Genomic DNA, 12,873 nt, shown 5'->3' on the forward strand with positions numbered 1-12,873 from the left:
GGAAGCCGGACCTGCCTCCTTCACGGCCAGCGTTCGCAGGGCTTCTGCCGGGCGGCCGGCACGGAAGAACCGGAAAGGCTGGTTCACGCACACACGCAAGCTTTTACTGTCTCACGGCTCAGCACCCTGGACGGGACGTCAGCTCTCCAGACGCCCGACGGTCAACCGGAACCACTCGGAGCGCCACCATCGACGCCAGCTCCCAGCCCCACCGGCCCTCCCGCCAGGCTCACGGGGGTGTAGGGCCCACGCAGGGAGCCCGCTTCTCTCTGAGGTGGGAACGTTGCAGCCCCCCGGCCCCCGGGGAGCCCCCCACTCAGTCCTCGGGGAGCATCCCCACCCTTGGGCTTCCTTTCAACCTGGAAAGAGCTTCCTGAACCTGCCATAAGCTGAGTCGCTTATGATGACCTTGATATCGGCCACCCCGGCCTCAGGCCTCACGTCCACCGCCTGCACCGTGGCCTCCTGATGCAGCCAGCTGGGAGGAAGACGCGTTTGGTGGTAACGGGCGGCCCCGACAGAGCCCCGAAGCCCCCAGCGAGGCGTCCCGCTTCTCGGCGGGTGGCATCGCCCACGGCCCCGGCCTGCGGGTAAGCGGCCGGGCACCTGCTCACCGCCTGAGCAGCCAGACCGGCTGCGGGGGATGCGGCTGCCCCCGCGTCGCACCCGGACCCCACCTGGCGCCGCCTTCCCCGCCCAGGCCCGGGGCCCCGCCCCGCGCAGCGACTGGTGGGACCCCCGCCACCCCACCCCCCGCCGGGCCGGCCCGACGCACCTCAGCTGTGGCCCTGCCAGCCCCACTCGCAGCGTGAGGACCCGTCTGCCCGTGGCTCTCAGAACTGCTTCCTCCAGCCTGGCTTTCAGCTCTTCCAGCCCGAGCCCCAGGAGCGCAGACACAGCCACCGCGCCGGGTTCAGCGGGTATGTACCTGTAGGGGCGGCCGACCGCTCAGCGAGGGGGGCCGGAGCGGGCACCCCGCCCGCAGGCCCAGCCGTGACGGGCTCGGATTGTGCCGGGCGAGGACGCGGCCCCGCCGGAAGGTGAGAGGAAGGACGTGCGTGGGTCTGGGGTGCGATCCGGGCCCGCGGGGTGGCGGGTCCAAGCGCGCCGCTCGAGCGGCAACAGGCGTGGCAGGGCACGCCTGAAAGCGGGAGCGGGGAGGCGGCCGCCCCGCCGGCGGGAGACCCGCGTGCGCCCTGGTCGCCAGCGCGAGGGGTCCGGCGGCAGTGGGGCGGCAGGCGCTCACCCGGGCACCAGGTCCACCTTGTTGGGCACTTCCACCATGCAGTCCAGCAGCGGGCGCGGCAGCTGCAGGGTCCGCAGGGCCGACAGGACGCTGGCCTTCTGCAGCTCTGTCTCGGGGTGGCTCACGTCTCGCACGTGGACGATCAGATCCTGAGGACCAGAGGGGCCGGGCAGTCGGAGAGCTCGGGGCCAGCGGTGCCCGGCCCCGCTCGGGAGGACCCGCCAGGCCCACGATGGGGGCTGCGCACCGCTCTCCCTGGGGGGTGGGTGCGGCTGCCCCACGGAGGCTTGTGCCCCAAGGGGGAGGGTGGGACCTGAGGCCACAGAGCCACTCTGCCGTGCACGGAGCCCCCCAGTGCCCCTCGTTCCGGGCCAGGCTGCCGCTCCAGGTGCACCCGGACTGAGGGGCCGCCTCGTGTCCCCGCCCCGCAGGTGCTGGCCCTACGCCTGCATGCGGCCACTTGCCCCCGTCACCAACCCCCCACCCGGCGGGTGCTGTGCTCGAGGCTCCGGGCCGCTCCACTGTTCTGTGAAACCAAGCTCACGTTCTAAAAAGGCTTCCACCCCTATTCCACACGTTTTACAGGCAGGTACCTTATGCAAAATTCAGAAGAGACAGAAAAGAAGAAAGAGCAGCTGAGGGTAATTCTGCCACAGGAAGGACGTGCCCTTCACGATTTGGGGGGTTCGCTTCTGGGTTGTCTCTTTTTTTGGATGAACTTAAATTTTCTTTTAATCAGCGTTTCAGTTCAGTTCTAGATTTTCAGACACTTTTGAGGACGGTGCTGGCAGCTGCACGTGGCCCTCAGGCTCAGCTGCTGTGACCTCAAAGGTGCTGGGGCATCTGTCACCCAGAGGGCCCCGCAGCCCCTGTACCCTGAGTAAATGCCAGGGTTAACTGGCTCGGGGCCCCAGTGCAGCCAAAAGGTGCAGAGAACCCCTTCTTCATTAGCATTGCCTTCACAGCACTTACACTCGTACAGAGCACAGCTCGCTGAGGGCCAGGGATGGGGGGGATCCAGTCATCGTGAAGTTTTGTGTAATGTGACCCTGCCCCGGGATGCTGTGATGAGGGGACCCTGCCCCGGGATGCTGTGATGAGGGGACCCTGCCCCGTGCTGCTGTGATGAGGGGACCCTGCCCCGTGCTGCTGTGATGAGGGGACCCAGGCCCGTGATGCTGTGATGAGGGGACCCTGCCCCGTGATGCTGTGATGAGGGGACCCTGTCCCGTGATGCTGTGATGAGGGGACCCTGCCCCGTGATGCTGTGATGAGGGGACCCTGTCCCGTGATGCTGTGATGAGGGGACCCTGCCCCGTGATGTTGGGATGAGGGGACCCAGGCCCGTGATGCTGTGTTGAAGGGACCCTGTCCCGTGATGCTGTGATGAGGGGACCCTGCCCCGTGATGCTGTGATGAGGGGACCCTGCCCCGTGATGCTGTGATGAGGGGACCCTGTCCCGTGATGCTGTGATGAGGGGACCCTGCCCTGTGATGTTGGGATGAGGGGACCCAGGCCCGTGATGCTGTGATGAGGGGACCCAGGCCCGTGATGCTATGATGAGGGGACCCTGCCCCGTGATGTTGGGATGAGGGGACCCTGCCCCGTGATGCTGTGATGAGGAGACCCTGTCCCGTGATGCTGTGATGCGGGGACCCTGCCCCGTGATGCTGAGGGGACCCTGTCCCGTGATGCTGTGATGAGGGGACCCTGCCTGTGATGTTGGGATGAGGGGACCCAGGCCCGTGATGCTGTGATGAGGGGACCCTGTCCCGTGATGCTGTGATGCGGGGACCCTGCCCCGTGATGCTGCGATGAGGGGACCCTGCCCTGGGATGCTGTGATGAGGGGACCCAGGCCCATGATGAGGGGACCAAGGCCTGTGATGCTGTGATGCGGGGACCCTGCCCCGTGATGCTGTGATGAGGGGACCCTGCCCTGTGATGCAGTGATGAGGGGACCCTGCCCTGTGATGCAGTGATGAGGGGACCCTGTCCCGTGATGCTGTGATGAGTGGACCCAGGCTCGTGATGTTGTGATGAGGGGACCCAGGCCCGTGATGTTGGGATGAGGGGACCTGCCTCCTGTTGGTGGGTATTTGAGGCGACCTGGCCCTCCACACTCACCGAATGGCCCACGTCCTCCAGGGTGGCCGAGAAGGACTCGACCAGGCTGTGGGGCAGCTGGGAGAGGAAGCCAATGGTGTCCATGTAGATGACAGTCAGCCGGGAGGGCAGCCACCCCGCGTGGGCTGTGACGTCCAGCGTGGCAAACAGCTGGTCCCGGGGCTGGATGGCGGCGTCCCCTGTCAGGGCCTTGATCAACGTGGTCTTTCCTGCACGTCGGGCACAAGGGGACCATGCGTCTCAGACCCCTCCGGTCCCCCACCGACCACTGTGGACCTCGGGGCTGCCCCACACTGATCACAGGGCGCTGGAGGGTGGGCAGGGGCAGGAGGTCTGTGCGCTCGGAACTCTCCGCAGGACCCGTGGGACGCTGTGCGGGCTGTGCAAGGACTCAGCTGCCACTGTCTAGACTTCAGGGTAAAGTGGACCAGGGCCAGGGCAAGAGTGCTGGTGTAGACGGGAGAGACGGCGTAGACAAAGACAGTGGTGACGTGCATGTGAGGTGGGCAGGCGTCCAAACAGGCGGAGGGATGGTCCCGTGGAGTAACCGAGCTGTGGTGTGGTGTCCGTGTAGACGAGGGAATGGTGGAGTAGGGGGGTGCAATGTGTGCAGAGAGGTAGTGAGGGTGTAGACAGTGCTGTGTGTACCTGAGGGGGTCCTAGAACACCCTCCTCCACAGCCTTTCCTGACAACGTGGACACTTTGTCCACCGAACCCAGGTTCAGGGGCAGCAGCAGTAACGGTCCAGCCCAGGGACACCCCTGGTTACGCCTGTAAGTCCCGCCGACGGCCCACCAGGAGGTGGTGAGGGGTCCTGCCGTCGAGTAACTGGATGGCGGGGCTCGGCCTGGACGCCCCTGCTCAGTGCAGGACCCCGCACTCCCGGTCAGTGAGAGTCGGGATCAAGCCAACACTCACTGGATCCTATGACAGTTAGCGGAGGACACGGCACCCTCTGGGGATGCAGCCAGGAGGGGCAGTTGGGATTTCCTGACACAGGTGATCTTACCTGTAGACATTTACGACTTTTCAAGCCTGGACACCCACCCCACAGCTTCCTGTGCACGTTTGTGGGACATTCCCTCCCTCCTCTGGACGCAGACCGTGAGCGCCTGATAAAGGGACGGGCCCGTCACGGCGGTGCTTCCTGAGCACGTGGCGGGGCCGGGCCTCAGGGGAGCCCAGCAAGTGTTGTGGACTGAATCCCCAGAGTGGAGGGAACTGGGTGCTTTCCACTTATCTCAGGGCACCTGTGACCCTAAAGGACGCCCTACACTCTGTTCCCCACGTGGAGTCCACATGATGTGCTCGTGCAGACAAAGCTGAGGACAGACTTTGAAGATTTCCTCGGCAACATCTGAACCACTCTGATCCCTGCAAGACCCTGTCCACTCTCAACGGACTTAAAACTGTCACTACTTCCTCGTTCTCAGAGTCTGGAGGACATCCACTAAGAGGGGCGTCAGCCCACGGCAGTCACACGGGGGGCCGCCCCGGGACGGGGCCCGAGTGCAGCCCTTCTCACTGCAGACTAGCCCTCCATGAATACTCAGTCTCGCTGGGTTGGCAAGTGGGTCCCCCTAGCGTACACCTGCCCGGCCCCGGGGAGGGCCCACTTCTCACCGCAGTTCGTGTATCCAACCACGGAGACCACAGGGAACTCCCGCCGCCTCCGCTGCTGCCCCAGGAGAAGCCTCTTCCGGCGGAGTCTGTCCAGGGCCTTTCGAATCTTCGCTTCCTTATCTTTCAGGAGGCGCTCTTGCACCTGCATGAAAGACTCTCCTAGAAACACCCGAGATGGTGAGTCAGCGAGCAGACACAAAAGGGGCAAGAGCCACGGGGATGCCTGCGGGGGACGTGGACAGGCTCACGCGTGGGGCTGCAGGGACCCCCCCTCCCCCACCCAGCCTGCTCCCCTGTACACTTGGCCCCAACACCTTCTGTTCTGAGACAGCTCTGCCCGGCGCGAGGTGGCCTTGCACTTCTGCCCTCTGAGGTCTCCTGGGCTCCCCTTTACCCAGGAGGAAGAGGCCAAGGGGAGAGCCTCAGAAGGGCCCCCATGATACCCACAGTGGGCTGAGTGGTGCCCAAAAGATGTGTCCACACCCTGACCCCCAGGACCTACAGATGTGGCCTTATTAAGAAACAGGGTCTCTGCAGATGTGATGCAGTGAAGGGTCTGAGATGAGGTCCCCTGGAGGAGGGTGGCCCTACAAACAATGACAGGGTCCTTCTAAGAGACAGAAGAGGAGAGACCCAGACACAGAGGAGAAGCCCCGTGAAGATGGAGGCAGAGACAGGCGGGACGCGGCCACAAGCCCAGGGACGCCTGGAGCCCCCAGAACCTGGAAGAGATGGGAAGGACCCTCCCCTGGAGCCTCTGGAGGGACCACAGCCCTGGGACACCTTGACCTCAGAACAGGACCTTATTTGGACAAAAGGTCTCTGCAGATGTGATGCAGTGAAGGGTCTGAGCTGAGGTCCTCCTGGAGGAGGGTGGCCCTACATCCAATGACAGGGTCCTTCTAAGACACAGAAGAGGAGACACACAGACACAGAGAAGCCCCGTGAAGATGGAGGCAGAGATGGGAGGGACACGGCCACAAGCCCAGGGACGCCCGGAGCCCTCAGAAGCTGGAAGGGGCGGGAAGGACCCTCCCCTGGAGCCTCCAGAAGACCAGCCCTTATAACTCCTTGATCTGGTCTGCAGGATTCGGGGAGGATGAATGTCTGTGGTTTTAAGGCACCGGTTCGTGGTCCTTCGTTACGGCCGCACCAGGGAAACACCTCGATACCCTCCCTTTGACTGTGACCATGGACGAGGCCCCATGAGGACCTCTGAGGAACGTCGTCCCCTTTGTAGGGGTGGTGGCCACGACACGCCCCCCTTCTGAGCTCCCGGTAACAAGACGTCAGACACGGTACCTGACCCCATGATGTGGCGAGAGTCCCGTCCTCGTCCACCCAGGTGGGCAACGTTGTTTTTCAGGTGGGACCTGGCGTGGAAATGGGTCGGCTCAGGAGACGGAAGCATGTGCCCGTGGGAGGCTGGGACAGAGCCCTGGGTGGGGAGTGGGCATCTAGACACGAAGAACAGGCTCGCTGGGGGCCTCCCCGCCGTGTGGGCCTTCACGGGAGGGGACAGAGGGTCCCTTGCTGGGTGGCACTCCAGTGGGCCACGTGCCCTAGTAGGTGGGTTGCTTGGACACGTCCCCACTGGCCACATTCCACCCTCACCACCCTGGCAACAGTCGAGGTATGGAAAAGCAAGAAGGGGTCCAAGGAGGGTTCCGTCTGCCCCGAGCCCGGGCTCTGGAGGTACCTGAGCAGGGGGAGCTCGGCCAGCGCCACCTGCAGCCGGGCCTCCTTGGTGCGGGCGTTGCAGCGGAAAATATGAAGAACCACCGTGAATCGGTCGAACACCTGCACACCCCAGGCGGCTTCCAGTTCTTTCTAGAAGATGGAGCGCGAGGGAGGGGATCTGTGGTGACCCCAGGCCCGTGGAGACCTGTGTTCTCACGGGGACACTAACCCCCTCGCTCAGCCGCCGTGGGCGGGAAACAGCGAGCTTCTGAGGTACCTTGGTGGGTGCAGCCATCCTCTCCACATTCAGGAAGACGGCGGTGATTTCCGGGGACCCTCTGATTTTCTCTAGGAAAAGAGGTTGGCCTCTCAGAGGTCTGCACACCCATGGTGTCTGTCTGGGGACCCTGCACTTTGGCCGTGTTCGCCGGACACCCCGAGTCTCTGAGCACAGTATTTGTCAAGTGTGGGTCGGGAAGGACCGGACCGGGTCCATCTTCAGGGGAGTAGATCTCACACACATGGGGGGTCCCGTGACCCCGTGGGGACTGAGTGCCCGTTAGACACAGATGGGCGGTGAGCGCCCCCCTTGGCATGTCTCCCGCTCTGAGCTGTGAGCTAGACATGGCTTTGGGGTGGGGACGTTGCGGTCCATGGAGGGCAGGGGTCACACGCAGGATCCCCTCCGCAGGGCACTGGGGAGGGGGGTGGGCTGGGCTGGGGCGCAGGGCTGGCGTGCGCCCGACTCTCAAAGGTCCCGCCTGTGTCCTGGGGCCTCGTTTGAATTCTGACACGGGCGTGTGGCTTTTGCCATCTGATCCAAGTTCCTGTGAGGCCCAGAGGGACGGCCATGCTTGCTTTGTTTCTGGGAGGGTGACGGGGACACGTGTGCTGGACTCACCTGTCAGGCGCTCCAAGGTCCCTCTGCCGAAGACGAGCTTCCTGTCTGGCGTTTTGGTGGGCACCACCACCGTGTCCACCACCGACCAGCCATCCAGCGTGTGCACCAGCGCCTGTGCCTCCACCACCTGCCACTCAGCTTTGGGGAAAGACAGGCCAGTGTGAGGGTCATTTACGGCTGGGTCAGCCCCGGGCCGTGTCCAGCCCTGCCCAGGGCCCTGGGCCACGTGCCCCAGGCTGGGACGGCTTCCTGCTTCCTGCCTACACAACGGTCCTGAGAAAGCGACCCAATCAGCGTTTGCTCGAAATGCAGCTCTGTTCTTCTGGGTAGATGGTCGGAGGGGTGGACAGAGGACCGGGAAGGGGAGCAGGGCCCTGAGCCGAGCAGGGACGCGGGGATGCCCCCACGCCCCGTGTTGGAATCTGGGACGTCTGCCCCGTGGGGACTCATGGTCCCTTGTGACCCACTGGACAGCATCCCCTGTGAGGCTCCCAAGGGCCCATGAAACCTGCCGCCCTGCCTGCGGGGTGGGGCCCTTGCCGAGCCTGGCCCAAGAAAGGCAGCGCCCACCCAGGGCCCCGGCCGTGAACGGTGAGGGCGTGTGTGTGTGTGTGTGTGTGTGTGTGTCTGTGTGTGTGTGTGTGTGTGTGTGTCTGTGTGTGTGTCTGTGTGTGTGTCTGTGTGTCTGTGTCTGTGTCGGGAGAGGCAGGGCCCAGCCAGCGCAGGAGCCCAGGACACCGAGGGCACAGGCCGTGGATGGAGGGCTGTCGGGGGCCGCCCCGCCCTAGGCTCTCCTCCTGACGGTCCTTCCCAAGCAGGAAGGGGGCATGGGATAGCAGAGACTCTCCCCTGAGGGACAGCAGGCAGATGGGCAGTGATGCCAACGTGTCCCGGGGCTGGGCCGGACAGGGTGGACGGGGCTGACTCAGGTCTGGAGGGGCGGTGGCCTGGAGGACAGCTCTGCGGGGCCCCGGGCGTGTTCTGTGAGATGTGGAGCGTGTACCCCAAGCCCCATGGGAGGCCGGCCCCCCATCCCGCGCCTGTGCCCCCGCCCCCTGGGAGGCCACCCTTGCACAGAATCTCAGAGCCGTGGCCCCTCTGTGGCACCGCTGCTTCGCTGTCCCCACTCCCCGGACACCTGGGTGCTGCTGTCTCTGGGGTCACCTGACCCTCCTCAGGGCACAGCCAGGACACAGGCCAGAGGCTGGGGAGTAGGGGCCAGGCAGGGTCTGAGGCCACAGATCAGGGTCCCTCCCTTCTCTGGACCGTGGTCCTCATCCTCTGGGCTGTGTGGGGGCCCCATCTTCTGGGACATGGGGGGCGGGGTCCCCCATTCTCTAGGCCAAGGGGAGGTGGTCTTCTTGGGTGTGACGCCCCATGGGCCCGCCAGCTTGTCCCACCTCCTGCACCTGCTGGTCGCTCAGGTCAGCAGGTGCTTGGTCACGCCTGACCTCCGTCCTTCAACTCCAGGTCTGACCCAGCAGTAATCCCTGCAGGTGCTGTCTCTCCTGATCGCAGGGGCCACAGCCCCAGCTCCGTGGTGAGAGCCTGCGCGGGTGCCAGCGGCCTCCCTCCTGCTGCGCTGCACAGCTGCCTGCCTGGGGGTCTGGCACCCCGCAACCCCACCCTGAAGGCCAGGGTTAGGACTCGGTGGGGACGGAAACGGAGAAGCACTAGTGCGGGTCACAGCCGAGGGGCACAGGCACCATAAGAGACTGAACCCTGATCCCAGGACCACAGAAGGCTTCCCCTCCCCCACACGTCAGCCCCTCACCACTAAGGTCTATTTACAGCAGTTCCTTTCACCTTGTGCATCACGTCTAGCTATCAAGAAAGAATTACCAGGCGCACCAAAAGGCAACCCGAAGAGACAGAGCAAGCATCAGAACCAGACGTGGCAAAGGTGTTGGAGTTACAACCGGGAATTTAAAACAACTATGATTAACATGCCAAGGGCTCTAATGGATTTAGTAGACAGCATGCAAGAACGGACAGGCAAGGCAAGCAGAGAGATGGAAGTCCCAAGGAAGAACCAAAAAGAACTGCTAGAGATCACAAGCGCTCTGGCAGAAATGACGAGCGCCTCACATGGGCCTGCTGGTAGACTGGACTTGGCAGAGAAAGGATCCTGGAGTTCAAGCATATGACAACATGGAAAATTAAAAATGTCTGCTCTGCAAATGAGGTCAGCAGCGGACTGAGAAGTTAAGCCACAGACCTGGGAGAAAATATGTGCAAAAAACACATCCAAAACATGAAGACAATTCTTAACGTTCAGCAGTAAGAAAACCACCTACTAAAAAATGGGCCAGACACCGCAACAGACACCTCACCAAAAAGATATACACATGGCACATGAACACAGGACAAGCTGGCCCACATCCTCTGCCATCAGGGAAATGCAAACTAAAACAGCAATGAGACACCACTACACACCTATCAGAAGAGCCAAAATCCACAATCCTGACAACACGAAATGCTGACAAGCGTGTGCAGCACCCCTCCCACTCACTGCTGGGAGGGAAGCAAAATGGTACGGCCACTTCGGAAGATGCTCTGGCAGCTTCTCATAAAGCTAAACATAGTCTCACCATACAATCCGGCAATCATACTCCTTGGCATTTGCCCAAAGGATGTGAAAACTTACATCCACACAAAAACCTGCACATCGATGTTTATAGCAGCTTTATTCATAATTGTCAAAACGGAAGCAACAAAGGTGTCCTTTAGTACATGACTAGATAAATAAACTGTGGTCCATCCAGACAATACAATATTATTCAGCGCTAAGATGAAATGAGCTGTCAGGCCATGAAAACACATGGAGGAACCTTAAATGCATATGACTAAGTGAAAGAAGCCAGTGAGAAAAGGCTACACACTGTGTGGTTCCAAGTCTATGACACTCTGGAAAAGGCACAACAATGGAGACAGTAAAAGGCCCAGTGTTTGTCAGGGGTTTAAGACGGGGAGGGAGGGATGAATGCGTGGGGCACAGAGGATTTTTAGGGCAGTGAAACTACTCTGTATGATGCTATAATGGTGGATACACGTCATCATACATTTGCCCAAACCCACAGAATGTACAAGACCTCCTAGGAGTGAACCCTAATTAACGTAAACCGTGGCCTTGGGGTGACGATGTTATGTCAACATAGGCTCGTCAGTTATAACAAATTCACCGTCTGGTGGGGATGCTGAAAACGGCAGAGGCCACCCGTTGGTGAGGGCAGCGAGTATATGTGAAAAGTCTCCATACGTTCCTCCCAATTTTGCCGTGAAACTAAAATCACCCTAAAAACAAGTTTTTAAGAAAAAAAAGGAACGAAGCACTGACACAGGCTACAACATATGTACGCCTCAGAAACATGGTGCTCAGTGAGAGAAGCCAGACACGGAAGGCCACATATCACGCACAGGAAATGTCCAGGACAGGCAAATCCACGGGGACAGAAGGCCGACTTCTGCTTGCCGGGGGTTGGGTGGGGGAGAAGCAAGGGGGAGGCCTACTACTGAGGGTACAGGGTCTCCTTCCGGGGAGATGAGAATGTTGTGGAACCAGACAGAGGCGGTGGCTGCACAGGACTGTGGACGTCCTAGTCGCCCCTGAGTGGTACCTTCAAAGTGGTTAATCTTATGCTCTGCTAACTGTATCTCAATAAAGGTCTAAGAGGAGTAAAGGAATAAGGAGAATGCCACCCCTCAACCCGCAATCGCGTCACTGCTCTGCTCAACCCAGAGGACCTGCGATGACCTGACTCCTTGCATGGCTGCACCACTGCAGTGACTTGGCTCTGACAGCCCCTAAACAGCCGAGGGGCAGCGGTCCCAGGAGGGCCCAAGACGTGCTCCCTCAGGAGCCCTAACCCTGGACACTGTCCCTATTCATCCGTGGGGTCCGTCTCCCCAGGCCATCCAGGACCACCCTGGTGAGACGGCCCCGTCCCCGCCCCCGTCCGTCCGCCTTCCTGCTGGGTTCTGAACACAGCACTCAGGTCAGGCGGCGGGCTCCTGCCCGGCGTGTCTGCTGTCCTCCCAGCCCGACCGGGGCGGGTACAGTGGGGTTGCTGATGCCCGAGGGCCATGGAGGCAGGTCCCAGGGGCTCAGCCGGGTTCACGGTTTCTGCTACAAAGGGCGTGTGAACACGCTTGTGCACAACCTTCGGGCGTAGTACTCAGCGTTACACAGTGAAAGCGGGTCAACAAGGGCTTAAAGCTGAGCGACACACCCCGTGCAAACCGGCGTTAGTTGTTGGATTCTCTTCCTTTAGAGATGGGGAGGCTGCGCGGGGCAGAAGGGCCGAGCGACAACCTGGGGCGCGTCCGAAAGGGGAAGGGGCCCCGGACCCGCTATGTGCACGCGGGAAGGCGCCCCAGCCCAGAATTAGGATTTCCAGGCCCGCTGCAGGGGTGCGGCTGCCGGGAGCGGGTCGGGTGGGGGCCGTCCAGCTCTCGGAGTCCCGCTCCCAGAAGCCACGCCATAAGGGCTCCAGCCCTCAGAGCCACGCCCCCCCAAACCACGCCCCTTCAGCCCGCCCTTCGGCAGCTCGGCCCAGAGCGCCAGAACTCGAAACCCGCCCCCGGCGTCCCCGCCCTTTAAGTTCCGGGACTCGGCGCTCTTCACGGCTCTCCCCCCCCCACCTCAGTCCGCGGCCACAGTCACGGTCACCTCGGGTCCCCGGCGGCTTCCCGGGCCCCCACTTGACGTCAGGGTGAACCAAGCACACGCGCTGGGTCCCCGCCGGCAGCAAAGGGTCCCTCCTCAGCAGCTCCTCCTCCTCCTCTTCCTCCTCCTCCGCAGCTTCTGGTTCCTCCTCACCCTCCTTTCCTCCAGTCCGACTTCTCCGGCCATCTGCACGTGGTCCCCGCCCCCCACCCCCTCGCCCCTCCGGGCACCCCAGGCCCCCTCGGAAGGCGGCGAGCGCGCGCTCGGGGCAGGGCGACAGCGGCGGCGCGGCCCTCGGAGCCCCGCAGCCGCGAGCCACGCGAAAGAGCCAGAACCCCGGGCGGACGGCGGCACGCACGGCCCACATACCACAAGCGCTCCTACGCAACAGGGCGGGGCCTCAGGGGCGTGCTCCCGTGCAGGCTGCCCATTGGCCGTCCGGGTCACGTGCTCGCCGCTGCCTGATTGGTGCGCGCGGTCCGGGCCGGGAGGCCGGTCTGGGACACCGCAGCCTGGGCCCACGCTTCTTTCTGCTGCGGATGCTCTAGGCGGCTTCCCAAGGCACGTAGTGCCGGAGCAGGGCCAGACCGGGCACCCAACCCAGTGGGCGCTCCCCCACGCTCGCCACC

The 12,873-nt window shown here is 62.5% G+C and overlaps 1 protein-coding gene across 1 annotated transcript; it reads right to left on the minus strand.

The window, feature by feature from the left end:
- Positions 1-12,611, minus strand: LOC309978896 (putative GTP-binding protein 6; the record flags this gene model as incomplete). The annotated part of the gene is made up of 10 exons (XM_082865553.1): positions 1-478; positions 776-928; positions 1,247-1,395; positions 3,374-3,582; positions 4,998-5,156; positions 6,300-6,370; positions 6,697-6,827; positions 6,955-7,025; positions 7,579-7,716; positions 12,248-12,611. 10 exons carry the CDS (start codon positions 12,609-12,611, stop codon positions 355-357), a joined length of 1,569 nt encoding a protein of 522 aa, XP_082721679.1. The 3' UTR covers positions 1-354.
- Between the last annotated feature and the right edge of the window lie 262 nt (positions 12,612-12,873).

The sequence above is a fragment of the Leucopleurus acutus genome (assembly GCF_964270905.1).
Source record: "Leucopleurus acutus genome assembly, chromosome: Y".
NCBI lineage: Eukaryota > Metazoa > Chordata > Mammalia > Artiodactyla > Delphinidae > Leucopleurus > Leucopleurus acutus.